General features: G+C 36.5%; 1 protein-coding gene across 1 annotated transcript in view; it reads right to left on the bottom strand.

Moving 5' to 3' along the window:
• Positions 1-22,917, bottom strand: part of LOC114478753 (vasoactive intestinal polypeptide receptor-like) — a 36,945-nt gene extending 14,028 nt beyond the window's left edge. Inside the window, exons 1-6 of the mRNA XM_028471976.1 lie at positions 22,811-22,917; positions 15,262-15,567; positions 12,545-12,638; positions 10,908-11,021; positions 1,282-1,388; positions 1,109-1,206 (exon numbers count right to left, since the gene is read on the bottom strand). Of these exons, the coding sequence (XP_028327777.1) occupies positions 1,109-1,206; positions 1,282-1,388; positions 10,908-11,021; positions 12,545-12,638; positions 15,262-15,321 (473 nt within the window). The 5' untranslated portion in view covers positions 15,322-15,567; positions 22,811-22,917. The remainder of the gene's footprint in view (positions 1-1,108; positions 1,207-1,281; positions 1,389-10,907; positions 11,022-12,544; positions 12,639-15,261; positions 15,568-22,810) is intronic.
• Between the last annotated feature and the right edge of the window lie 4,496 nt (positions 22,918-27,413).

Below are 27,413 nucleotides of genomic sequence, written 5' to 3'. Positions count from 1 at the left end.
TAGCATTAGCCTAGCATTACCATTAGCATTAATTAGCATTAGCATTAACCTAGCATTAGCATTTGAATTTGCTAATATTAGCATTAACATTAACATAGCATAAACCTAGTATTAGCATTAACCTAGCATTAGCCTTGCATTATCATCAATATAGCATTAACCTAGCATTATTATTAGTCTATAGCCTATTAACTAGCATTAGCTTGGTATTTGTACTATGACAATTTGCGTACCCATGGGGGTACCCGTACCCCACTTTTGGAACCTAGGCTTTACATTATAGTCGACTATTTCTGGAACAGATTTTGTTGACTAAAATCTTAATTTCATTGAGCTGACTATAATTAGATGATAACTGAAGTTTTGACGAAAACTGAATTGCATTTTAGTCCAAAGACTATGACTAAAACTAAACCAAAATGTGTTGCCATATTCAACAAGGTCATTGTCACTAACTTTGTGAGACTGGGCTGGTTGATGACTTAGAGTAAATTGTACAGGTTCATCTGGGTGTGATTATACACTGCCTCACACCAGCTGCAAGAACATTAGGCTTATACAGGAAAAACACTGTTTCTATCCAGGGTTTCCGCTCCAGGAGGAATACCAGCAGCATTTCCTCATCCTCGGAGGTAAACACAGCCCTCGTTGTTTACCATGACACTCAAACTATCTAAACGCACCGAAAAGTGGAGAATTTCTAGAGGTCACACACACCCCATCAGCCACTGGTTGTGATAAATAATGATGTGCCGTTGCAACATGCAGCTAAGTCATTTGTCATATGTGTTCTTGTCAGAATCAGAAGGTCAAACAGGATTCTATGGTAAACAACAGCAGCCAGTCTAAGTGCTTTACCTCTATTGTTTGAGTTTAGAGTGGCATACAGACCATCTCTTTAGTTTAAGATGTTAATGATTGTGGTTTTTGCTTGCTGTTGAACAAAATCTACACACATTTCTGAGTGTAAAAACTATAAAACCATATAAATGCAGGGCGTGTGTGCAGGGGAGTTTTATAGCCTTCAATGGTGGCAAAAGGTGCTTCTTTTCCTGTACACACAGTCATTTAAGCTGCTTTTTTGTCCTATTTTTGCTTCCATGCTTACCGGAAGAGGCAGAGGATGATGATGGCTACCGTGAGCGAGATGAGCGACACGCTGTGACCGATGGTGTAACCCACTTTGATGGCATCGAAGAACTCCCCCTACAAGAATACCCTTCTTTACTCAGAGTGGCAACACTTCAACTGGAATTCAAACTCTGGTAGCCATATACTGACTGTATTATCATCCATGGTGCTGTTGGGATTGTATCCACAGTCCAGTATGTAGGAGTCAATGCTGATTGGGGTCCATCCATTCTCCATGCAGGTCTTTGACAAATTACCTGAAAAGCACAGAAAGAGACGGTGAAGCTTTGCACGACCCAACATCACTGTGTAGTTTCGTTTCATCCAAAGCACTGCATCACCTGTGTAGAGTATGTGGCGCCGATTGTAAAGTTGCGCATGCTAAGATAACAGCAACTTTTTGCAATATTTAGCAACAAACCACGTTTAAAAACCTTTTACTTTTACTTCTAAATGTTAAATCTAAATGCTAAATGTAAATTCTAAATGTTAAATTTACATGCTAAATGTAAACTCTCAATGTTACATCTAAATTTAAATATAAATGTTGAATGTAAATCTAAATGTTTAATCTTAAAGTGTTAAATCTAAATCAAATACATAATATTAAATCTAAATCTAAATCAAAATCTAAATATAAATGTTAAATCTCGGCGTAAATGTTAAATCTAAATATTAAATCTAAATGTCACGGGCCAAACCAAATAATTAGCTAATGTGCAAATTAAAAGTTTGGATTTAACATATAACATTTAGATTTAACATTTAGAATTAACATTTAGATTTAGATGGAACATTTAAAATTTAGATTTAGATTTAACATTACATTTTTTTTTTTTTTTGCATTTAGCTTCTAGATTTAGATTTAACATGTATATTTAAATGCAACATTTAGATTTAGATTTAACATTTAGAATTAACATTGACATTATATTTTTACAAGAAAAAAACATCACAAATTTCACAAATATTGCTGTAAATCTGGTCCAAAAAATAAAAAATAAAAATGACATACAATTTGTAAATGTTGTTTGTTGCTAAATGTTGCAATAAGTTGCCGTTTATTTTAGTATGTGCAACTTTAAAATCGGCGCCCCATAGATGAGGTCAGAGCTTTATGAGCTTTAAAACTAACCCTCACTTAATCACATTGTGCTGGTTTGTACATGTCTTTCTGGAAAGCTCCCAAATACTAAAAGGAAATGAAAGCAATGACTGAAGGAGATCAGTCCGTCAACCGGGTCGAAGATGCAGTGGATGGTTCCCATGTTCCTTCATCCTTTTCCTAATTACTCTCGGACTACACACACATACGCAGGGATATTTTTACTCAGGCCTGCCCATTGGGAGCAGAGATGGAAGATCAAAGTGCATTAGGCTCATCATTAGGCTCTGCTTTCCCTGTCATTTAATCAACGGGTAAAATAGACCCCGATGAGACTTTGTGTAACACTATACAGTAATGATGGCTTAAAACGGTACACAACCCGAAATGAATGCATTTTAAATGAATAGTCTGAAGCTAAATAACTTTGTCAGAAATGTCTTTGGAGTCATTTATATCAACTTTTAACCTTCAAATGCACAAAATTTCCATTTATTCTTTGTATTTTCAGTCCCAATGTTGCTCTATGGTAAAATAACATTTCAAAGTGATGTTTTAGCACTTAGTTAGTTACATGTCATCCAAGTCTAAAAAAAACCAGGAGCATTACAGTGGATAGATTTTGAAAGTTACCGACTTTGGGCACCGCATTTGGATGTTACAATCAGCCATCTTACTACAGATCTACGCATGCCTTCCAACTGAACAAGGACAATGCCTTAAAACAGGTATGTCTACGCTACTATCAGAATAATGGGCAGCGTGGGATGCCTTTATCCTCATAAAACCAGTGGGGGTTACGGGAATAGAGAAGTTCTTCAAGTCATCGCTACGTCGCAGTTTGTCAATCATATCAACCTTTACAAGCGTGAGTTTAAAATGCTTTTTGGTCCAGCTTTTAAATTGCCTCTCATTCCTACTTGTAAAGGTTGCATAGAATTGTCTTTCAGCTGAGCTGTCTTTGTATTTTTTTTTTGTATTGTGCCCTACAAGCATCACAGCAAGAAGGTCCTGGGTTCAAGTCCCGGAGTGGACACTTGGGTCCTTTCTGTGTGAAGTTTGCATGTTCTCCCTGGGTACTCCAGAACACAATCTAAAAACATGACTGTTAGGTTGATTAGAGTCTCCAAATTGCCCATGGGTGTGAGAGGTTGGACTGGTGCCCTGTCCAAGGTGTACCCCTGCCTAACGCCCAATGAGAGCTGGAGACAGGCACCAGCAGACCCCCAGTGACCCTGAAAGAAGGAGCAAATGGTTGGAAAATGGATGAAATGAGCATCTTTTGTGCTCATTCAAACAAGTTTAAACAAGTCGAGTATAAAACATGTTTCATGAATTCATCTCTCACTTAAGAAAGTCTTATATTTGCTCTTTTTATGTCATATTTTATGTTTCCTTGTGAAAGAAAATCCACACCACAGATGTGTGAAAACCAAATATTTCGCATTAGGTGATCCAAAGTCTCGCCATGGCAGTTTCTTGTTTATTATGGTTTGTCACTCAACAAATAAGAGGTTAACAGACATTTGCGTCTTTTATTTTTTTCTAAAATGTCTGTTAGATGCCTTCTGGATGTTTACTCTGATAAGCTGTTTCAAAACACTAATGAGTCACCTCTAATCCTGCAGTCGGAAAAGTATATATTGTAATTGTAACATTTTCTAATCCTCTCACCTAAAGAAAACGTGTTTCCTACATATTAATTCCAGCGCTGCTTTTGAAATCAAAACAAGGGACATTCCTCGATCTTTCCCCATTCCAATCACTCTGCAACGGTTATCAACTCAAGATCCAGTTGGTAAACGACTAACAATCCTGAGCATTTGAGCGAATTTGGCATCCAAATCTGGAAAGCGTACAAAATACCTGAGCGGCACACTGCACAGAAGACGCAGGATTAGTTTCCTCAAACAACATGACGGGACACAAAGGCGAAGAGGCGAAGATAAGCCGCTGCTGTTTCAGTCCATGCCACCGCTGGATTTGGATTGTTTGAAGGATTGCCAGAAGAATGCTTTCATCATCCCTCCAAAACAAGACAGCAAGAATTTACAGAGCAACCAAGAGAGCTCAGATGAGTTCATCGACACATGATTAGCTCAGTTGATGAGCTTGATTTTCTGCTCGTGTTCAATGTTTATATATAAACTTTATATTTAGAAGGTAAACCTCTTTGTTTTGTGAGGAAAGCAGCAGCTCTACTGAGCACTGCAGACATGTGCGTGAATACGTTGACGTACGAGTCACTCCTGCACGGAGGCTGAAAGAGACGAATAGCTGCATGTTTGTGTTAGACCTACTAGGTAAAGAGTTCATGAGAATGGCAAACTCTATCTCTCTTGACTAAATTTATGACTGAGCCCATAGAACTCTGTGGCGCCGGGTTTCGTAACGTGTGTGTGCGTGTGTGTGTGTGTGGCTAATAAAATGAATATCTCAGGATGTGTCAATAAGTTCAGTCTTTCGAAATTTCTCTGACAGGTGAGTTGACTTTTTGTGGGAAATATTTGTGTCATGTCTAGAGGTGGGACGATATACGATACCGGGTTCACGGTAATGATACGGGACAATATTTTTGGAAAGGAGAAAACAAATGACCATGCTTTTTTTTTTAACTTTAACTCTGGACATACCGTACTTACATACTTACTCTGAGTATGACTTTTTCCACCATAAAATTAACAACATAAGACTAATCTTTCTTATTTAAAGAACAAAAAGTGCCACAAATGCAACACAAAAACAGAGGCTAACAACGAATGCCAGCCTAAATTTAAAACCTAATCATGTCATCGTCATAATGACATTCTTCAAAAAAATCTGTGCACAAACTTTGCCTAAAAAGTTTGTTAAAACAACAAACTAAAGCAGTCAACACAGTCCATATTTGACATACAGCCATTTTTCAACAACATTAACATGTCTACATTTTCTGGCATCAATTCAGACATTTAGATATTGACTATGGCACACTCCGTACTATACACTACAAGCTCAATGAGTATATACTGTCTACTACTATAAGTATGGTTAGGATGATGACCGATGATGAGCGTTCCCAGTACTTCCAAGTTTCCCAAGATGTATTTCGAACCTACAACGACAAAAACCTGACGCACACTGAGGCTAAATATCTCAGTTAATTCTCCATCTTTGAAAGTTCTGAAAGCATTTTAAGTGAGAAAGTGACCAAGTAGAATATCAACATTTGGTCATCCATTAAACTCACGTATGCACATTTCTTTCCGACATTTCGGAAATTTTCGGATACCAGCCATTGTGCTACTGACAAAGCTTCCGGTTAACTTCAAACGGTTCAAAACTAATGGAAGACAAGAAGAGATGCATTTGTTTTGGAAAGAGAATGTACTAGACTTTAAGCTTAGTCCCAGGACCATTTTACATTACACTCGCAATGCATCATGGGGTGGTTGAGTATGACTAGTGTGTCCACCATTGATACTTTAAAAATGTCCCGATATAGTATACATCCAGGTATTTCTCGTGTACTCAATCTTTCTATACTATCTATTGCAGGGGTGGCCAATCCTGGTCCTCAAGAGCCCCTATCCAGCATGTTTTAGATGTTTCCCTCTTCCAACACACCTGATTCAAATGATTAACTCATCATCAAGCTCTGCAGAAGTCTGATAACGATCCTGGTTATTTCAATCAGGTGTGTTGGAAGAAGGAAACATCTAAAACATGCTGGATAGGGGCTCTTGAGGACCAGGATTGGCCAACCCTGATCTAATGTGAACACACTACATACTAGTTTTGACGTCAGGCTTAGTATGAGTAGTACGTTAGTATGACATTTCGAACACAGCCCATGTCTCCTGCAGTTGAAAAGACACGTTCGCTTTGGACAGACGTAGCAGGGATGGAAAAGGTAGGCTTCAACCTCCCTCTGAACAATATCGTAATACCACTCTATATCTTGTGATGTTTTAATATTGCAATATCTCACTGAATGATATATTGTCCCACCCTTAGTCGCCTCTTTGGCCTCACATGTTATTTCTGTTTAGTATAAATCACAGTGAGAGCAGTAACCGTAGACAAGCTAAACTGTTTTTTTTTTTTTTTTTTTGCTTTAAAACAGCAGCTGTGCTGAATATTGATATGTACATCCCTAACGCACAGATTCCCTATCATTCATCTTGTTTTAATTAAGTCCTGAGCAGGTTCCACCAGCACATATAATTCATTCTTATATCGATATCAAAAGTGGCCACTTTAACCACGTCAGCTTCCTGAAAGTCCTCTACACGGTCTGTTCTGAACAAATCTCTGAAACGTTAGTGAAAATATTCCTCTGCTGCTTTCAACACACTAATCAGGAGATTCCCCATCTGTCCACCTTCACTTTTCCCTGGAGTGCTATCCACTCACAGGTTACACTATCTACCATCTGGATCAAATCACAGTTTCCTGCCCGTCATATTTCTTTCTGCTCTGGGTCTGGACACGCTGATGATAAACACAAAGACATATAGTGCTGAATTCCACAGAGAAAGGTAGTAATTCAATCACAGCAACAGGAACCCCTTCACCCTGTCCGAAGAGGGGCAATAGCATTACGCACTGTAATCATAGACAGCTGATATTTGCAACCCAAACCATGATCAAAGAGCAACAAAAGGTAGGAGAACATCTGGTGATAAGTTTGCTCACAGCGTGACCTCAGAGGACGAGGTAAGCTGCAAATGTCAGACAACAGAACCTGACCCGGTAGAGGCTTTCAGCTCAAAATGTTTAATGCATTGCATCAAATTCACCAACTTGTTTTTTTTTTTTTTATCAGGGTGGAAATATCTCTGCATAGCAATATTTGAGGAGTGTAACCAGAAGTACTCACATTACTGTAATTGACTTGTGTCTATGGGTACTTGTACTTTTTTGAGTATATTTCTAAATCAGTCATTTTACTTGTACTTAAAGAGTAAATAAACCCCTGCTTTCTCCTGACCGGCCACTAGGATAGAAATTCAAAAAAATGCCTTGATTATGGGCGGGGCTCCTGGAACAGTTAAGACACGCCCAGTCTATACTATAAAATCACCGATTAACAACCTATTCACTCTATATACCTCTATTCACTCTTCGTTCAATCCAACCTACTCATCACAGATTGTAGAACCCACAGGTGCTAGTTTTTATAAAAGGGGCGGGGCAAAAAGTGCTCGTTTGTGATGCAAGATGGTTCCACAACATCACATGATCCTATTCTCAGCCAATAGCTGAGATCTCACCCAACTCAAAACTGTCCAAATGATTTATAAAGCAAGCAAAGGTTCACTTCCAAAAGGGTTGCAGAAAAGATTTTTAGAGAGAGAAAGGGAAATAGAATTTAAGAGGAAAACTACATTTCAAGATCCAATATGCTTGAACAACATTGAAAAAGAATAGTATAACAATAGCAGGTGTTACACCATGGAACTGCCTAAAGCAGTGATTCTCAACCGGTGGGTCGGGACCCAAAAGTGGGTCACAGACCTGTACTGGGTGGGTCGCGGACAGCTAGTCAAAAATAAATAAATAAATACTTACTATGTCTTTTATTTTTAAAGAAACTTTTCTTATGACAGGCATGCTGTGAAATGCATGTTGCACAGGAAAATATATAGATTTATGCTTTAAAAAAAGATTACATATTTATGTTTTCAACAGACATTTTTGAAAAACTAAATTTGGTTGGTTGAATTCTAAAAAAAAATGGCAAAATGTGGGTCCCAGGGTGAGACCAGTTGAGAACCCCTGGCATAAAGGATGAAATAAAACAAAGCACCAACAAAAACCAGTTTAAAAAGCTTTTTAAATCATATATTGTTAGTAAGTATAAGAAAGAAGGACAACAATTTTACCTCGGACAGTTATAATATATAATATGTATATAATGGTATAAATATATGGATACTTAAACAAAATAAAAAAGAATTGATGGAATTTGTGTCGTAAATATGAAGTAGTATAATATAAATATGGCACACAAAAAAATGTATTATGCTGAAGAAGAGATATGAGACAGAAGTGTAACTGTCTGGTTGACAATGTCTGCGTTGCAGCTTGACTTTGTTTAATGTTTTTTTTTTTCTTTTTAAGGAGTGGGCAGATGTTATAAATTTTACTTCTTTCTGCTTCTTTTCATTCATTTTTTTTCTTTTTTCAATGTGGAGGAATATATATATATATATATATATATATATATATATATATATATATATATATATATATATATTTAATGTCTTGAATGAAATAAAAACAAACAAACAAACAAATACTAAAATGTTGAGAGTTGGACCAGGATCAATCAACAGCACTACTTCATACCCAAATACATTTGTATTCAGCACAAAAAAATGGTTTTGGGGTTTAGTTAGTTACTCTTAAAGTACCTTTTAAAAAAAGGAAAGCAATTTGTTACATTTCTACACCCAACCGTCACTGACTAAATTATGATTTTTTTTTTTTTTTGTGGTTATTTCTTTATTTCCGTTTCATGGTCTCTTGGCACATTAAATATAATCCATATATTCTCAGCCCAGCCACTTTCTTGGGTTCAGGTTGAGGTTTCAACCTATTATGTTGTTACTCACATGGCACATTTGGCACTGTTTTAGACTTTTTGAATTGAGAATTGATCTTATTTTGAATTGAATTTGAATTACTTTATTTAAAAAAATAATTGTACATTCTGACAAACCTTTTATTTTATACAGATGTCTTTGCGGAAAATGAATTAAAGGAATCAAAGGAACTTTTACTTTGAGTACTATTTAATTGAGCTATTATTTACTTGTACTTGAGTATTTTATGTATGACTTACTTGTACTTCTACTTGAGTACAATTTCAATGAAGCAACAGTACTTCTATTTGTATAGGAAATATCAGTACTCTTTACACCTCTGAGTGGAACTCCAAAACAAAGCATTCAATCATATTGGGGCTACAGAAGGAATGGAATTCTTCTTTGCAGGTTTGTTCCTGAAGCCATCAAATGCGTCCATGCACACACATGCACACACATGCACACGTGAGGCTGAGAACCGTGCCTGGTTCCTAATAATACATTTAAATCCACATCATCTCCTCAGGCATACACCAAAGATTGACGCTTTGTTCCCAGATGACTATGTAGAATTCCATATCTGCATTAAACAAACCTGGCAGTACCACAAACTCCAAAACTCCATGGGGAACAACATTGGGAACAACATCGCAAACACAACGCAATTAAGCTGCAGAATTCTCAGGACAGAATGGGTTTACTTCTCCTTAATTAGCAACATTTTTCTTTGAAGCTCTGTCAGATTAGAAAATGAACAGATGTACAAAAAAGTGTCCACAGAGTGTAGATGGAAGGGAAGTTGTTGTTTTTTCTGTATAACGTCACTTAGCTGCACTGTTTCATTTTGTTTTAATAAAAAGGGTTAAAATACAGGGCGCACGGTGGCTTAGTGGTTAGCACGTCCGCCTCACAGCAAGAAGGTCCTGGGTTCAAGCCCTGGGGTTCTTTCTGTGTGGAGTTTGCATGTTCTCCCTGTGCTGCGTGGGTTTCCTCCGGGTACTCCGGCTTCCTCCCACAATCCAAAAACATGACTGTAAGGTTGATTGGAGTCTCTAAATTGCCCATAGGAGTGAATGAGTGAGTGTCTGTCTGTGTTGCCCTGTGATGGACTGGCGCCCTGTCCAGGGTGTACCCCCGCCCAGCACCCTATGAGAGTCGGAGATTGGCTCCGGCAGACCCTCGCATTCCTGATAAACAGGAATAAGCGGGTATGAAAATGGATGGATGGATGTGTTAAAATACTGTAGAATGACATCATGAAAGATTCACTAGAATACACCACACACCTGCTTCATAATCTCCACCTATTGGTAGAAATGTGATGTTGGTGTGTTGGAAAAGTTTTATACTGTGAACAAGAATGATATGTGTTATTTGGAAAGCCTTCTTTACATCATGAAACTACAGTATATATTAGAATCCTGCATTAGGATTTGGCACCCAGAAGATGATTTAGGAGGAAATTTTCAAGTGTCTTGTGCAACCTCTAAACATTTGCGCCAAAATAATTTTGCAAGATATGGAACAAAATGCAGACTAAAGAATCTAACTTTTTCCATTTTTTTTTTAAAATTGCACTATGCTTGTGGATACCCGAGGCCAAATTATGGTAATGAAATCTATGAAACGATCTTAAATCAGAATTCTACAGGAGATCGTCTCATCTTGTTACCACAGCAACACCAAATATAATAGTTTTTTAAAAATAATAGTTTAATATAATATTCACAGAAATTAAATAGAAGATCAAATTGTGGTGGAGAATCATTCATTATTTGCATACTTGGCTTTCTGTTGGGAACCATGAGCTTTTTCCTCCGGACACATTACAGTATGAATTTTTGACAAAACCACATAAAATATTTGTTTGGAACCAAAAAATGAACTGTACCACATAATAGACATGATATACTTTCAAATACAAGTCAATTATTTTAAGTTTTCATGATTATATCACCAAAGTCTTCACAGCTTAAGTTGACTTTATAAAAATCACCTTTCTTTATGGCCGTCAACTATTTTAAGAGACATAATTATAGCAAAAAAATTCAAATAAATGAATAAATGGGGGGAAAATTCAACTGCAAAATAACACTTACGTTCAGCCATGTCAGCAGAGAAGTAAAAGAGATATTTTGGGCAGGGGATGGTGACCACTTCTCCGATGTCAGCGCTGGGCCAGCAGGTGATTTTATCCCATGTTGCATTGCATCCTTGTGGGGGTGAAAACACACAAAACCATCCAAATATTGCAAATAAAAACAATCTTTAAAAAGCAATCGGATGGAAAAGTGAATTTTCCACAAACGTATTTATGAAATGATTTGGTGGAGCTCTGAATGTTTCCATGGAAGCCTGCAGACCAATGTGAGCTCAGGTCAGCCATCAGGATGGCGTTGGGTTCATGACCGGTGTCAACATGCAGCATATGATGACTTTCAAAAAGGCTCGTCCATTACACGCTGACGATGTTATTTGAATCCAGCAGATCAGCCTGTCTTTCCAGGATGGAACGTCAGACCAAAACAATAGTAAAGCCTCCAATCCATCACACAGATACGTGTCTTTGTTGGGGTCAATTATATTTGGACTTGATCATTAATAACAATCATGGCATACATATAATTTTAAAAATCTGTCACCATTGTAATCATAATTACAATGGTGACAGATTTGGATAATAATAATTGGAATTGAGTTAAGAAAATTAACTTTGTAATTGTAATTAACATGGAAATAAAAAAATAAAAAACTTTAGATTACAATTTAATTCAACGCAATGTCTTACACATAAGTAGTTAAATAATAAAATATGTTTCATATTAAGTTTTCCCATTAGCTGTCAGTGAATTTTCACACTTGGGGGTTAGAGTTAGAATATAACAGTAGTTTTTTGGAATAGGGACGATAAAATCTTAATGACTAACAATTAATACTGTGAATATAACTGATGTTTGTACAAAAAGTTTATAAATTGTAACTCTTGTCCCTGGTTGGGCTTTTACGTAAATTATTATAATAAATAGACAAAAAAATGAAATGTAAAAATGCTAAAATGACATTGCACACACACAAAAAAAAACTGCATACAATCATCACGCTATGTAAATAAAAGTTAGTAAAATTGTAAGTGAACTTCAGTAATTGAGAATGTAATTGTAATTGCTTTCAGGTGGAAAATAATGATTGTAATTTATTTGTGGAAAAAAATTCATAATTGAACATGGGTAATTGAAAATGTAATTGTAATTTAAAAAATGTAATTGACCACAACCCTGTTTGGAAATATTAAAAAAAAATAATAAAATCTTTAAATACCTGATGAAACCCAAATGAAAGATGATAATGCAATTTTAATGACGCCAACGACATTTCTTAATACCTTCTGCAACAAACAACCAGGTTTCAGTGACGACGAGGAAACAGAGGCTCAAAGCGACCCTATCATTACTGCAGATCCACATGTGGCACTGAGACTATCCAACGCCTCTCTTAGCAACACGTAGATTAAACTGCATTAACCACAACAACACATCAGTAGAGTGAGCTTTGATCACTGCAAACAGTGCAAAAGAAACATGTTTAAAAAGCCACTTGAAAACCTATTGACCACATGGGTGAATCTCAGCACGAGTGACAATGAATGACCTTCAATCAAAAATAATAAAAAGAAAACATCTGTTTGGCCATGCAAGATGTAATCTACAGCAGAAGAGAGATTAGATCGAGGACCTACCTGTAGTTTTGTTTTCATTTTGGGCTTCGCACAGGTTCCTCTCCTTGTCTATTTCCCTCATCATGTCACACATCTGGTTCTGCACAGTGAGCACCTGGGGAAAAAATAGAAACATGTCTTAGATTGTGCTTTTCTGTGCAAATCCACAGGCTGCAAGAGCATTTTTAAAAAAGTGTGGGCGGTAATAAGAAAAAAAAAAAACCTGCAGGTGTTGCAAATATTTGGGCAAATAACCCAGAAAGCTGAATTGGAACTACAGTAGATACCATAGCGTGCAAGCCGTGCATGTTATCATCACCATTTCTTTTTCTGTTAATGTTTGAATATTACAAAAAGGAGAAGTTTTGACAGATTAAGCAATTTGCACGAGGTAAAGTTGACATTTTCAAACAACGAACACGTTTTCTCCAACATTAAATGACAGTATTTTTCTTTTAAAAGAAGGAAAATGCATTTATAAACAAAAAAAGATTGACTGATTTTTAAACTGGTTTATATTTTTGGTTGATTTAAGTTTTCCTTTTGTCCAATGAGTTCAAAGATTACATCCCCATGGTGATGGGATTTCCCAAAGAAGTTTTTTGCTGTTTTTAGATAGTGTCCCATATACACGCTATCATTTTATCCCCTTCCACCCACACATTTATGTTAGGCTGTCACATGGTTAACCAATTACTTAAATTAAAAAAATAATAATAATAAGTAGGAGATAATGTAGATAAGAGCTTGAATAAAAGAAGCGAATAAATCATACATGTGCAATGAGATGATGAACAACACTGTAGCCACAGTGATGACAGTAGAAACTCTACTCCATGTATGTACAGTATCAGATTTCCTTTATGGTTGAATTCAGGCCAAGGAAAGTAAAGCTACATTGGACTGTTTCCTGTTTGATTGACACAAACTCAGTGAGCATTCAGTCATTCATTCAGATCTACTTGTTCCCGTGCAGGGTCATTCAAACCTTAAAGGCTTGTAAACAATTTTTATTCTTATTAATAACAATATATATTGGTGAGAATGTATTAGCACCACCAATTTTTATTTTTTTTTAAATCGCAATGAGATGCGCAATCTAAATCCGATCAAGATGAAACTCGGTGGAGGTAATTGAGAAACCAATTTGACAAAACTGCGTCAAATTTCATAAAGATCGGCCAATTATGAACTAATAAGTTAAGGTTTCATTTCTTCAGACAACTTATTTTATTTTACAGGAAATGTACTTTAATCTTTACTTGAATTGCTTTGATGTATCCTAATGAGTTCCGTCTGTCATAAGGACACATCAAAGCAATCAGTAGACTCTGAGGAAGACTGACAGTTGGCAGTCAAAACATGTCAGGAGATTAAAGTAAATTTCAAAGTAGATTTTCTGAAAAAAATTTGTCTGAATAAATGAAGCATTAACATGTTATTTCAAAAAAGAGGACAAAATGCACTTGCTCGAACAATCATGAGCCAAGATATGAATTTTAAAACTTCGCCAAGGGTGATGAAAGAGTGATTTTTTGATAATTCAAACCAATCCATGGTCAATATTTTAAGAAATATTTTATTTATGGCGTAACGTCCATCATCGGTAAAAAAAAAAAAAAAATAAAAAAAAAACCAGTACTTTTGACATAATCCTGCTAACAGACAAAAAAATAAATAAATAAATGGCAGAGGAAATAATATTAATAATCTTTTTTAAAAAAAGCTACCCTGTGAAAGTTTTAGAGCAAAAGGTACAAAATATAAATTACACAAATCAGCTGTTTTGCTTTATGATGATGTTAAAATGAAAAGATAAATAAGTGACACGTTAAACCTGACCCTAGTCTTCCATTTGTGATAAAAAATAAATAAAAAGTCCTTATCAGTTCCAGCATGATGTTATTGTCCGCAGTGAGCTTCAATCATAGGAGCATAGGCTTCATTCACAATCTCTACAGGAGGATTTATTGGTCTTACTTAGGTGGATGAGTCTCTGCATTGAAGGCATTAATCAGCCTGAATGTATACGGCTATTGTTAGATACATCACGGGCCCTTATGGCCCCAGCCTGCACACAAGGTGACTTTATTCTTGCTTTAGGCCACTGTTGCACTTCCCCAATGGACAACACGGTGACTGTGATGAATGGGAGGGCAGCTTATAGTGCATGTGAAAGCAAACATGGAGATATAGAAAAACGATCATGATTATTATCCTTATATCCACACTGGGAATATCCTTCAATGAAAGTCTGTGAAGATTCTCAAATAGTGAATTCTACAGCGTGATTCACACATACTTCTTTGCTAGAAACAGTTTGACCAGAAGAAGAAACTGAGAAAAGAGGCTGTTGCCATAGAGTTTGCCTGTGAGACTCAGATACACCTCATTGTTTCTGTTTGTGAGTCAGCTTTAGCCTAATGATGAGGAGTGTCATTGAAACACAGAGAAAGTCATGATAGACATGCACTTTATACAGTTTTTTTTTTTTTTTTTTGCTTTTAGTGTCTGAAGGATTGAGGAAATGACGCTGAAGTTGCACAATTTCTATCTCAGAAGAGACTTTAAACCTTCCATGCTTGAGCACCCTGCTTGAATGAATTTTCTCTCTTTTTTTGATGACACATCGCTGGGTCTCAAATTCCTTCATGGTTGAAACTAAAAGAATAAAAGCTCCCAAAAATATACATAGTTGCAAAGAGGTTCAAAGCATGAATAAAGTGAAAGATACTCACAGGTTGCAGCAGCATGCAGGGAATGAGGAGGAGGATCCCTCTGGGAATAGAAAGCAACATATCCTTTAAAAAATGGTTTAAGGGCTTTAAATGTTGTTGGTGAAGCAGCTAAAGGATTGTATTGAGCTGAAAATAGTTGTACTCCACAGAAGCTTTCTTTGCTGACTTTGTCCTGTATTGTGCACTGAGTGAAGTGAAAGGCTGCGCTCCTGAAGTCCTCCTCCTCCTCCTCCTCCTCCTCCTTCTGCTCCTTCTCCTCCTCCCACTCGAGCTCTTTACTTTGAACAACCAACAATGACAGGTTATCTGTAAACATCAAGTCATAAGGAAGCAAATACAGGGCTTCTGCATCATAAATGCAAATGATGAAAACCTGTCATTTTTATGTAGTTTGGCTGCAAATGTGAGTCTATAAGCAGCACCAACTGTGTTTGTAGTTGATGATGTGAAAACATGTTGTTCTAACGCAGTGTTTTTCAACCTCGGGGTTGCCCGGAATTAAAACGGTGTCGTCTGAAATGTTTACTAATTGGTGAAAAAATAATAATAATAATAATAATTACTGATTAAAATATATTTTCTTTTTTTTTTAATTTTTTTTATTATATTTCAAATTAGCACATCATGCACAATATTACACAACTGTATTGTATACTTTACCTTGCTCAAATATAAATTCAAATAAAATTCAGTATAAAAATATCTGAGGTGGCACATCTTGTCACTTGCACTAATCCTAGCTACTGTGTATTTGTAACACACTAATAATAATAATAGTAATAATAATTGAATTTATATAGCGCTTTTTTCAAGGAGACTCAAAGCGCACTACAGAAACCATTATTCATTCAAACCAGCCACTCACACAGTCATACCAGTGGTGGTAAGCTACAATGTAGCCACAGCTGCCCTGGCGTGGCTGCCATTTTGCACCTACGACCCCTCTGACCACCACCAACATTCATGCACAATTCATACCCATTCATACAAGGCAATGTGGGTAAAGTGCCTTGCCCAAGGACACAACGACAATGACTCGGATAGAGCGGGATTCGAACCCCCAACCCACTCTGAACGACCCGCTCCACCACTGAGCCACGGTCTCCCATAACAAACATGATTAAAAATTAATTCTCGAAGAAGAAAAAAGTGTCACCGGGGTCACCAGAAATCAAAATGGGGTCACGATCCGAAAAAGATTGGGAACGTCTGCTGAAAGGCTCCACACCCTTTGACCTGCCATTTACGTTCACTTATATTCAACGGGGAAAAATAAAAACAGTCTTATAGAGGTAATATTTGTATGAATCCAGTCAGTGGTCATTAGGGCTGAACGATTTTGAAAAATAATCTAATTGCGATTTTTTTTTTTCCTCAATATTGCGATTTTTCAAGGGCTTCTCGTCATGTATTTTTCAATGAACACAAGCGCAATAAATCAATCTGTTTCACAATAAACAATTACAGATTTATATAAACTTGAAACAAAGCACAGATTACAACAATAAAGCAAACAAATCTGTGGCTTCACCTCTTCAACATATCGAACTAACTTCACGTTTCATGAAACATGGAAACATGTGGACTGCACTTCTTAAACACTGTCTGAACTTAACAGGACAGTATAAGGAAAAAAAAACGTAACAAAAAAAATAAACAATACAATTGCAGCCTTTGCAAGAAAATTTGAAAATTAGTTAGAAAATCGCGTTTTATGATATTGCAGTAATATTGTAAATACAATTAATCGTTCAGCCCTAGTGGACTATCTGTTAAGACATTGGTCTCACTGTGAGAAAGTGCAGGGTTGAACTTTACTTTGTGAGTTACCAGTACTTCCCACTCCTACACCCTTCATGACCTGTCGTATAAAGGCAATAAAAACACCTTTTCCAAATGGCAAGGTGATGCTGGTGCAGACTGGTGTCAGACTCAGGTCTGCGGTGTCTCTTGCTTTCACATTATTTGTACCAGTGTAACGTTTAATGACCCTTAAGCTTAGAAAAAATATTGGTAACACTTTACTTGAAGTTAGCATGAATAAGGTGTCATGAGGCGTTTGCTAAATTATGACACCTTTCACTAAATTATGACCTTTGGAGCTATGTTGGCATTTTTCGGGTTAGGTGGAGGGATCTACTGGGGTTAGGGTAATGAATGACACTTAATGACAGCCTTCATGACACTTCATTCAAGCTAATGATTATGTCATGTCATAATAATGACAGAGTATTGTCAGCCTTATCTATACAACTTCAAGTAAAGTGTTACCAAATTATTCCTGGTGCTGCTTCCAGCATTATAGTCAAAATAAAGGTGCGTTCAGCGACTATAGCTACTTAAATCGCCCAAGATAAGTCGCTTGAACATAGTGGCGCTTTGTGCCCGCTCGTCTACCCCAGTGATGTGGGGAAACATTCATTGCCGAATGGATGTCGTGACACAACGTCACTCGAAGTCGATTGAAAGGTTAAACATTTTCAACTTTGAGCGACTTCCAGCGACTCAGATCACGCGATTGAGTCGCTGGAATCGCGCAAGTCAAGTCGTTTAAGGGAGGTTACTTGACGCTGAAGTCGCGTTTGGTGTGAACGCACCTTAAACCATAAAAAGCACTCCTACATTTCTCCAACAAAATACAACGAAATAAAATACTTTGACTAAAATGTCAAAAGTTGGACAAGAATCAATGAGCAAAACGAACACATTTCTATTTACGGTAGTTACTCTTTAAACATATTTATACAGAAATACTGCAGTGAGTAATCACACCTGGCTATGAATACTAAGACCATATTTTACTTTCTATCCCAGCTGATACTGGTGTAAACCACATGGATCAATTGTTGCCAAAGCACAGCTTTGTTTCACAAGCCAAATCTTGATGTAATGCACATGAATTGTATCAAATCTGGTCCAAAGATTTCTCTTCAACAAAGGCATGAAATATGCTTTGAAGTTGACACTTCAAACTGGCAGCATGTCAACAAAACCCCAGCAATAACAACCATGCTGTTCCATATCACCCAACACGACCACATACAAGCTGGAACCATGACCTCTTCTCTTAACCATGAAAATGGATGCATTCACTGTCTTGTACCATATAAGGGAATGTGTACATGTTGATTACATGCAATAAAAATCTCTGTCCGTGAGTTTCCAAACATGGAGTAGGTGATAGCCAACATGCTGCTTGTTCTCAGATTAGATAACCCTTGTGCATATAGAGCAGGGATGGGAAAGTGATATGACAGTGGGGGCCGAAAAACGTATTGTCTCATCCGAGGGCCACAATATTAACATTCATGTCAGCACTTATAACAATGTTCAATCTGAGCATTAATACAGGAAAAAAACTGTGCAATTGTCATTTTGAGCGTTTTTGTCCATTATGTGTATTTTTCTCACATTTTCTGCGTTTTTGTTGCTTTCTTTTATACTTTTGTTGTCGCTTTGTGTGTTTTTTAAGTCATTTTGTGTATTTTCAAGTCATTTTGTTTGTTTTTCCTGTTGTTCTGTGCGTTATAAGTCATTTTGTGATTTTGGGAGTCATTTTTGTGTGTATTCGTATAATTCTATGCAATTTTTCATGTTTCTCTCTCATTGCATGTTTTTGTTATTGTCAAGTTTTGTGTTTTTGGAGTCATTTCGTGTATATTTGTTGTAATTTTGTGATTTTTGAGTCAATTTTTCTTTGTATTTGTTGTCGTTTTGTGTGTTTTTGTTGTTGTTCGGTAAATTTCCATGTGATTTTTCATATTTCTCTTTCATTTTGTGCTTTTGTTGTCATCGTATTGTGTGTTTTTGGAGTCATTTTGTGTACTTTTGCAGTCAAGTGTATTCTTGTGTAAATTATTTTGTTTAAAGTCATTTTGTGTGTTTTCTTTGGGGGGGGGGGCATGTTTGACATAGCGTGATATTGATGGATTGTGTACTAAACAAATATTGGTGGTAAAAGGATATATCATGATGGTATTTATTTGACTTTGAGTTGGGAATGTTTGTGAGTTTGTCTCTAGTCAGATGATAACTCTGTCATAGAGCCTCAGGCAGTGCTTAGTGTGAACAAATGAGAATTATGTGTTTTACAGATTAACTAAAAACAGAACAGGCTTTGTTTGGAGGCACTGACTATGTGTGACACCCATTTGTGTTTGGGCTTCATTTTTTACATTTTGTGCCCTAATTTCATTACTAGAGAAACTGTGGAGTAAAAATAAAATTAGGTGTCATTTACTAGTTGACGAGCAGAACTTCATGACAAAGCTGAGCTACTATTACAGGTTTTTGAAGGGCTACTAGGTTGATAATAAGGTCAAGTGTTAAACTCCAAATTCAAAATTTCACCAACCTATGAATTAATAGGATTAGAGCTATGAGTTTACCCTCACTAAATAAAAAAAGGAAAATAAGTGTGCCATTTCTCTTGAAAAAAATGTGTTTTTAAAATGTTGAAAATTCAAAGCGTTCTGTTTCACCAAAAAAAAAATTTCTGTTTGATTTTAGAAAGTGAAAAAATTAATTTTCATTTAAGAAGAAATCTAATAATAAATCTAATGAATCTTCAAAAAAAAAACAAAAAAAACAATCACATCTACATTAACAGCAAAAACACTACATACGAGCTTTGGGTACATAAAGGCAATGTTTATCTTTGGGTGAGAAATACACATTAAACTGCGTTAATGGTAAGGGTGGGGGGAAAAAAAACGATTTTACGATTTATGGCCATTTTTCTGGGTGCCGCTTTCAATAATCGATTCTGCTTTTTTTTGTGTGTTTTTCACATTTTTGTGGGTGACCACTGGGTGGTGGTAATGCACCAACAAGTGAGTGCAAACATGAGGAAGACTTGCAGAGCGAGGAAGACTTGCAGCAGCTGTGATTTCCCTTTAGCAGACAAACCAACAACCGTGATTAAACCTGCACCTGTACGATTTATATAAAAAGTATGGATATACTTTTGATTGATTCTGCGGTGCAAGCACGCACGCACGCACGCACAGCTGCAGCATATTAATGAAACTCTGACAGACGTCAGAATGATGTCCACGCTGGTCGACTATTTTAACACTGTCCAACGTATAGCCACAGTTTGATCACACTACAGAGTAAACAACAGGTGTAACACTGATGACATTGATGATGATGACGACTAATGTGCGCTGATCATTTCTGAATGTAATAAAATCAGGCTTTCCACACAAACAAACATTATTCCGTCGTCAGTATGAGGGGAAAGAGAGATATTCAAACTAAGGCTCGGACAGAAAAATGAGGCCCATCTTCACTACCAGCATGTTGAGCAGCTCCTGTTCCTACACAAATAACTAGACACTCCAAAGCACTAGCTTGATGGACATTAAAAGTTTCAAAAATATTATGTACAAATTTGTTTTTTTGTACATGTTGTTTACGTCCTTTCTGATGGAGGTTTTATTTTATTTATTTCAGTCTAAAATATTAATGAATCACTGAATAAATAATGATAAATCAGTGAATAACTGAATGTGATGTGCATTGTTTTTTGTTTTTTTTGGAAGTTTAGGATTCAACTTATGTGTTTGGATAAGGAAAACATCATGATAATCTTCACTGTAGAATAGCAATACTAAAATCAGAATCGCAATTTAAATGGAATCGGCACCCCAGACTCGGGATTAAAATCGAATCGGGACAAAATGGTATTGTCCCAGCCCTAATTAATGGATGGTAGAAGTAAATAATAGGGCAATGTTTGCTATCTTTAAGGTAAAAAAATTCCAAAATATTTTTTTCAATAAAACCTACACCATAATAACGACGAATGAAAGGTGTGGTGGAAGTGTCAGCCAGAAAAAGATTAAAAACATGCAACATGTCATCTATAATCTATAATCCCAGCACACCTGGCAATCTTTTGGAAGCAATCATAAATCATTCCAACATAATGATGAAAAACATGGTGGTAACCTAACCTCATGCGCTCTCATTAAAGTACGACTAAACCCTGCATATCAATGTAGAAAGTACGCGTTTCCTGTCATTTCTGCACAACTGAAAGACTTCCTTAAGTCTTGTGTAAAGCGTCACTCAAAACCCCAGAAAGTTTAACAAGTGCAATGACGGTAATTATAAGGATACATCAAACTCATTAGGCTGGGATTTAAGATCAAAGATGGGGAAACCACAAGCTGTGTGAATGTGTTTGAGCGTGCACAGTGTGTGTGTGTGTGTGTGTGTGTGTGTGTGTGTGTGTGTGTGTGTGTGTGTGTGTGTGTGTGTGTGTGTGTGTGTGTGTGTGTTGCTAACCCACCCATCATTAATTTCTCCTTGAAACAAGTCACACTTTAATCCTTCATTAACCTGGTAATCACAAAAAGGTCAGTGTGTTAAACTATCCAACATCTCACAGCATGAAACTTATTTTCACTGCTATTATTAGCTGGCTGAGGCCTTAGTCAGCATGTTATTATGTATTTATTTATTAAAGATGCTCACCACATTAAAGCATCCCTATAGTTTCTCTTTGCAGTCCCTGCAGCATACAAGAGGGAAATTAAAACAGATAAAAAATCAAACAAAACACAAACATGTGACACATTTAAAGCCGATATCCGGAGTTTCTGAAAAACATCTCGATGTCCCGCCCTAAACCGCCTCACTTCCTCTGCCAATCAACCAAAAGCCACGCCTCTACTTTTCTGCACCGCATCGCGGAACATAGGAAGGTCGCATTGATATAGATCTATGGGTCAGGTAAGAGCCATAATCATATTGTTTGCTGTTGTGACGGGCGGTCTTGTTTCCGTGCACAGTTCCGCATTTACTTTGATTGACAGTCTCAAAAACAGGAAGTCGAAGCTTATTGGCTGGGCGCACTCAGCAATCGCTTCCTTTTGTATCGAGGTCTATAGGACGGAGGAGGGACTTATATACATTAATGTATATGAATGAACACCGGCATTGGATCACAGTAAAAGACTAGTTAGGTATTTTTTCTCATTTGAAAAGAATCATACATAAACATAGATTTCTCAGAAACTGAGAGAGTGCAGCTAAAGAAAAGAGTCAATACTGTCTCCACAAAAGTCAAAAAGGCATACAGTAAGTGCATGTTAAATTATGTACACTAGAAAATCCCACAAAATCCAAACGTGCTGTGAATGAAGGATAACAACACTTCTTTAAGATGATGAGTCAACGTGCCTCCACTAACCCACAATGAGCCTAGGTTAGCATCCTCTCAGTGGGTGGAGCAGGTAGCTGAGATTTCAATACATATTCCATGCTTCCAAATCCAATATGTCAAAATAATGCATTAAAAGGAGCACAAATATGGCAAGAAAAAGTGATGAAGATGGGTTAAAATATTGCAAGTTTGGTGTAGTTCTTAGTTTCTTGAAGGCATCTGGCGACCCCTTCCCAGTGTCTCGCAACCCCAAATGGGAGCCTGACCCCAAGGTTGAGAAAACTTGCCTTTATGGAGAGCTGAGATGTGGAAATCCATCTTGACAGTAATTGTGGAGCATTATATATGAATGGGTAAAAAAAAGCTTGTTTTTACCTGTCTTTGATCCAGTCTTTGATCCTTTAAAAGACGATAGAATATGAACAGCTTGGCAAGCCACACTATTACTGTAAATATGGATTTTCACTCTCCACTTTTGGGACGTGCAGGGGAGAGGCCAAAGGCTGTACGTTCAACTTCAAAACAAATATCAGCTGTGAAAGACAGAAGGATTCTGGGAATTTGTTTTTTCCTTCTCAGTTGAGAAAAAAAGACACACCAACAAATCACTTCCCGGAGAAGAGATTATGTCAAAGTTATTACTCTCCTCTCCTTATTCCATTCTCTCTTTATTTGGCCTCTGCTTCAAGGCAGTTTTTACCTCATCTCTGTTACTTGCATTGTTTCAACAAGGCTGCATTGGTTTGACGGCTGAAAGATTTTCCAACACAAAAAACAAACCAACGTCACTGCTTGGATAAGTGAAATGTCAAGGACAGAAATACTGAAGAGGAATGTTATAAAGTCTGTCTGAACGAGGATTTAGACTTAAGAGCAATAATGGAACAAAGGAGCGACTACGTTAAGGCGGTCTATAGTGAAACACCTCTTGAAACTACTTTCACGTCATGGATCACAGAAAAAGGGATGTGGCACCAACCTCGAACAGCAAATATCATGAACAGATATGACCACAGCTTTGTGATAGGTGCATATTTACTGTGGGAAAGTGTTTGCACAGAGACCATAGTCTGCTTTTTAGTACACAGGACAAGGCAGGGGAGAAAAAGGAAGCTAGTGTCTCTGACACTTTGTTTTATGGTTATATTATATGTTTGTTGGAGCTGATCAGCCCGAGAAGATTTACTGGTTAGTGAATTTCACTCTGCATGGGAGAAACGAGTTCAATATGAGGGATCATGGAACAGTTACTTGTTCAAAGGGAAATAAAGCAAAGCAGATGTTCATCAATCAATGACTTAATCCCTTTTTCTTGCAGGGCATAAGGCAATTAAATTCAACTTTATTTATATAGAGCCAAATAAAACAATAAGTCATCACATGGCTCTCATCACAAAATATAGAGTTATGATGAAAAAAAACATTTCCACATGAGCCATGTTAGAGCCCGATATTCATTAAAACCTAACATAAAAACATGTAAAACACAAGTCAATGTAAAAACAATGAGACAAATATAAATATAAATCCAGTAAATGCTCGCTTGTTTCAGCCTGATATCTAACAATGACCAGAAATGTAACAAGACCCTAATTGTTATAATAATTTAAAAAAAAAAAACATGTAATAAAACCCAAAACGTAACAACTGGTCAATAACGTAACAAAGATACTGAGTCCAAAACGTAAAAACCGTAACTTACATTATTGACCAGTTGTTTTATTACTTTTTTTAATAACAATTCATGTCTTGTTACATTTTGGGTCATTGTCACATATCGAGCTCAAACAAGCCAGCATTTGCTGGATTCATATTTATATTTGTCTCATTGTTTTTACGTTACGTTTTACATGTTTTTATGTTGTTATTTTTTTTTTTATGTATCACTCTTGTGTTTTATTGTGTCTTGTATGTCTATTATGCTGCACTCTGAATCGCCCCTATTGGCGCCAAATAATGTTGATTGATTGATCAGCAGAGATGCTAAGGAGTAGACATGTGTCACTTTATGAGGCACAAAAGAATCACTATAACAGCATTTTAATCAGTATCACAGTAGCAGAAACCAGAGCACTCAGAGAGCACAAACCTCCACCAAGCAACAAATCTCCTCTCTGTCAAATACTGGCAGTTATCTGGATCAATGATCCTGATCACACTTTGATCACTCACACTTTAAAGGCTTGGAAGACATTTCTATCCCCATTAATAACCATACAGTAGGTCCAAATGTATGGGAATCCCCATTTTTAAGAAAAATTGCAATAAAATATGCAATCCAGATCTGATCTGGATTAAACTCCTTTGGGTAATTGATGAACCAACTCGACATAACATTGGTTATAATTACAAATCGAGATCTGAATTTCTGAAATTTTGCCAATGATGAGAGATAGGGATTTTTTTTTTTTTTTTTTTTTTTTTTTTTTAAAGTAATCCAGAATTAGTATATTGATCAAATCCCATCCAAAATGTAATGGAATCTTCCATTGCATAAGGTCTTGTACTTTTGACATAATCCTGATAACAGACAGACAAACAAACAAATAAATAAATAAAGGAATTTGAAAATATTACTTCCATGGTGGAGATAAAACTCTAACCATTTTTTCCTCATCAGAGGGACGAGTACCAAACATAGCAGCTTTGTATTTCATTCACAGCGATTCATTTACAGGATGCAAAAACTTGGCTTCATCTTCTCAAACAGACGTAATTCCACACACAGACAAGTAGGTGAAAATAATAAAAGACAGATAGTTTAACAGTGCACACTTAAAATGTCATTAATAACGTACACTAGAAAAAAAACATCATTTTTTTAGGGGTGTCCCGATCCGATACTGACATCGGATATCGGTCCGACATCAGCCAGAAAACGAATATCAAATTTTATCAGACTGCATCTAAAATCTCCGATATACAGTAAGCCCTCTGATAAGTTTTTCGTTGTTTTTGTCCCCGCCCTCAGTTGTTCCCACCATATACTGACAGTAAAAAATAACTGAAGTGAAATTGAATTGTTGACTATTGTTTTCTGTTTGAGTAACATCACTTGATCAAGCTTTTCTAACATTCCACACTACAAAATAAGTAATAAAAATATGTATGATTCGCGCTGATATCGTATCGGATCGATATCGGCCAACGCTCAAGGCTGCAATATCAGTATCGTATCAGAAGTGAAAACGTATCGGGACATCCCTAATTTACAATATATTCACTAAAACTTTCAAATAGACATGAACATTGAAATGTAAAGTATTCCACATTGTTAGAATTCATTATTAATACCACATTACTGCTCTGTGCCAGACATTTGTGTCAGTTGTGAGTATTTAAATGTGTCAACCCTGAGCATTGTGTTTTCAGTGTTCTACAGCCAGCATGTTTAAGTTTCCAAAGGTTGAAGTCAATGCTGTGACATAAACAAAAGGTATATTTGTTTTTGGTGTTTACAGTAAATGTTTAGCGTTTTTAGTGTATAGGTAACCCACTTATATGTTACAGAATAACAAAAGTTAAATATTTGGCCCTCAAAGAAAAACCTGTGTGATCAGAATGAAATGGTACGATTAGTTACATATTGTTTTTTTCTTTTTTTTTTTAATCCTACATTTATTTGCAATCACTTTCTCCTCAAATGAGGCGTATAAGAGTGAATTTGGGGTCACCCTAGTGGTTCATGGGGCACTGTGCATATGTATAGTCTGCATATAGCCAGAAACGGCCCTGGAATGACATTGAGTGCAGGGTACAATGTTTACCTTTTTGACCAATGAGAGCTGTGATAGCATCAGTAGACTCCTGTGACCGTAAAGAGAATAAAGCAGGGAATTAAGATAAATAAGTGAAGTTGCCAAAAGGGAAATGAAAACGGTAATCCATGTAATCCATCCAATAAAAATATCTGTATTTTCCTTTATAACATGTTCGAATAATAATAATAAAAAACATTTTTAACCCAATCAGCACAAAAGTAAGAAGTACTTGCAAATATTGATGACAATATATTCACTAATATGTGTATGGAATGCACAACTATAGGTTGGCATGTATGGAAAGTTTATGATAGTGACAACTTGTTGAGTTTGCATTGGAAGAGAAAGAGAGAGAGATGGGGTTTAGGAGATGGGCAACACAGTGGGGGAGGGGGATTATGTGATCTGAGGGGCACATCATCAAAATTCATCTCAGCATTTAGAATAACTAGTACAGTGCCCTTATTCATATAGTGGGAGCTTAAGTAGAGTTGTCAATTATGGCCAAATGAGTATGTGTTTGAAGGTTGGACGTGTGTGTGTGTGTACATACTCTGTAATGTTTTAAAGGGGTATATTTGTGGGTGCAAAGTAAAATAGCGTGTGCAATTTTCCTGGTTTAATTCTATGAGACATGCACATGATAAATACGTTTTGTTTTTTTTTTAACTCATATTCATATTTTTTCGTTTGGTGTATTTTTCTGTAATGTATGTTTTTTTGGAGTAATTTTGTGTATTTTTTGTATCTTTCTGTTGTCTTTTTGTGCATTTTTTTGTATAATTATTGTTTTTTGTTGCCATTGTAGTGTGATTCTGGAGTCATTTTGTGTGTTTTTGTATCTTTTTTGTGCATTTCTAAAATCATTTTGTGTATTTTTTTGTATAAATACTTAAGTTTTGTGTATTTTGAGTCATTGTCATATTTTTGCTGTCGTTTGGTGTATTTTTCTGTAATGTATGTTTTTTTGGACTCATTTTCTGTGCTTTTGGAGTCATTTCAGTTGTTGTTTTGTGTACTCTTTGTATAAATATTGTTTAATTTTGGTTTTATTTTTTATTATTATTACAAATACCTTATGTGTGGTGAGGGCATGTTTTAAGAGAGTGTGTGTGTGTGTGTGTGTGTGTGACTCGCTACCTGTCCTCCTGGTTGCCGTGTGGCACTCTCTCCATCTCCTCTGTGGGTTCTCACGCACGTGCGCCCACGCCCACGCC

This window comes from Gouania willdenowi, chromosome 17, assembly GCF_900634775.1.
Source record: "Gouania willdenowi chromosome 17, fGouWil2.1, whole genome shotgun sequence".
In the NCBI taxonomy this organism is placed as follows: domain Eukaryota; kingdom Metazoa; phylum Chordata; class Actinopteri; order Blenniiformes; family Gobiesocidae; genus Gouania; species Gouania willdenowi.
The sequence above is the reverse complement of the archived record's forward strand: the minus strand, read 5'-3'. Positions and strand labels throughout refer to the sequence as shown.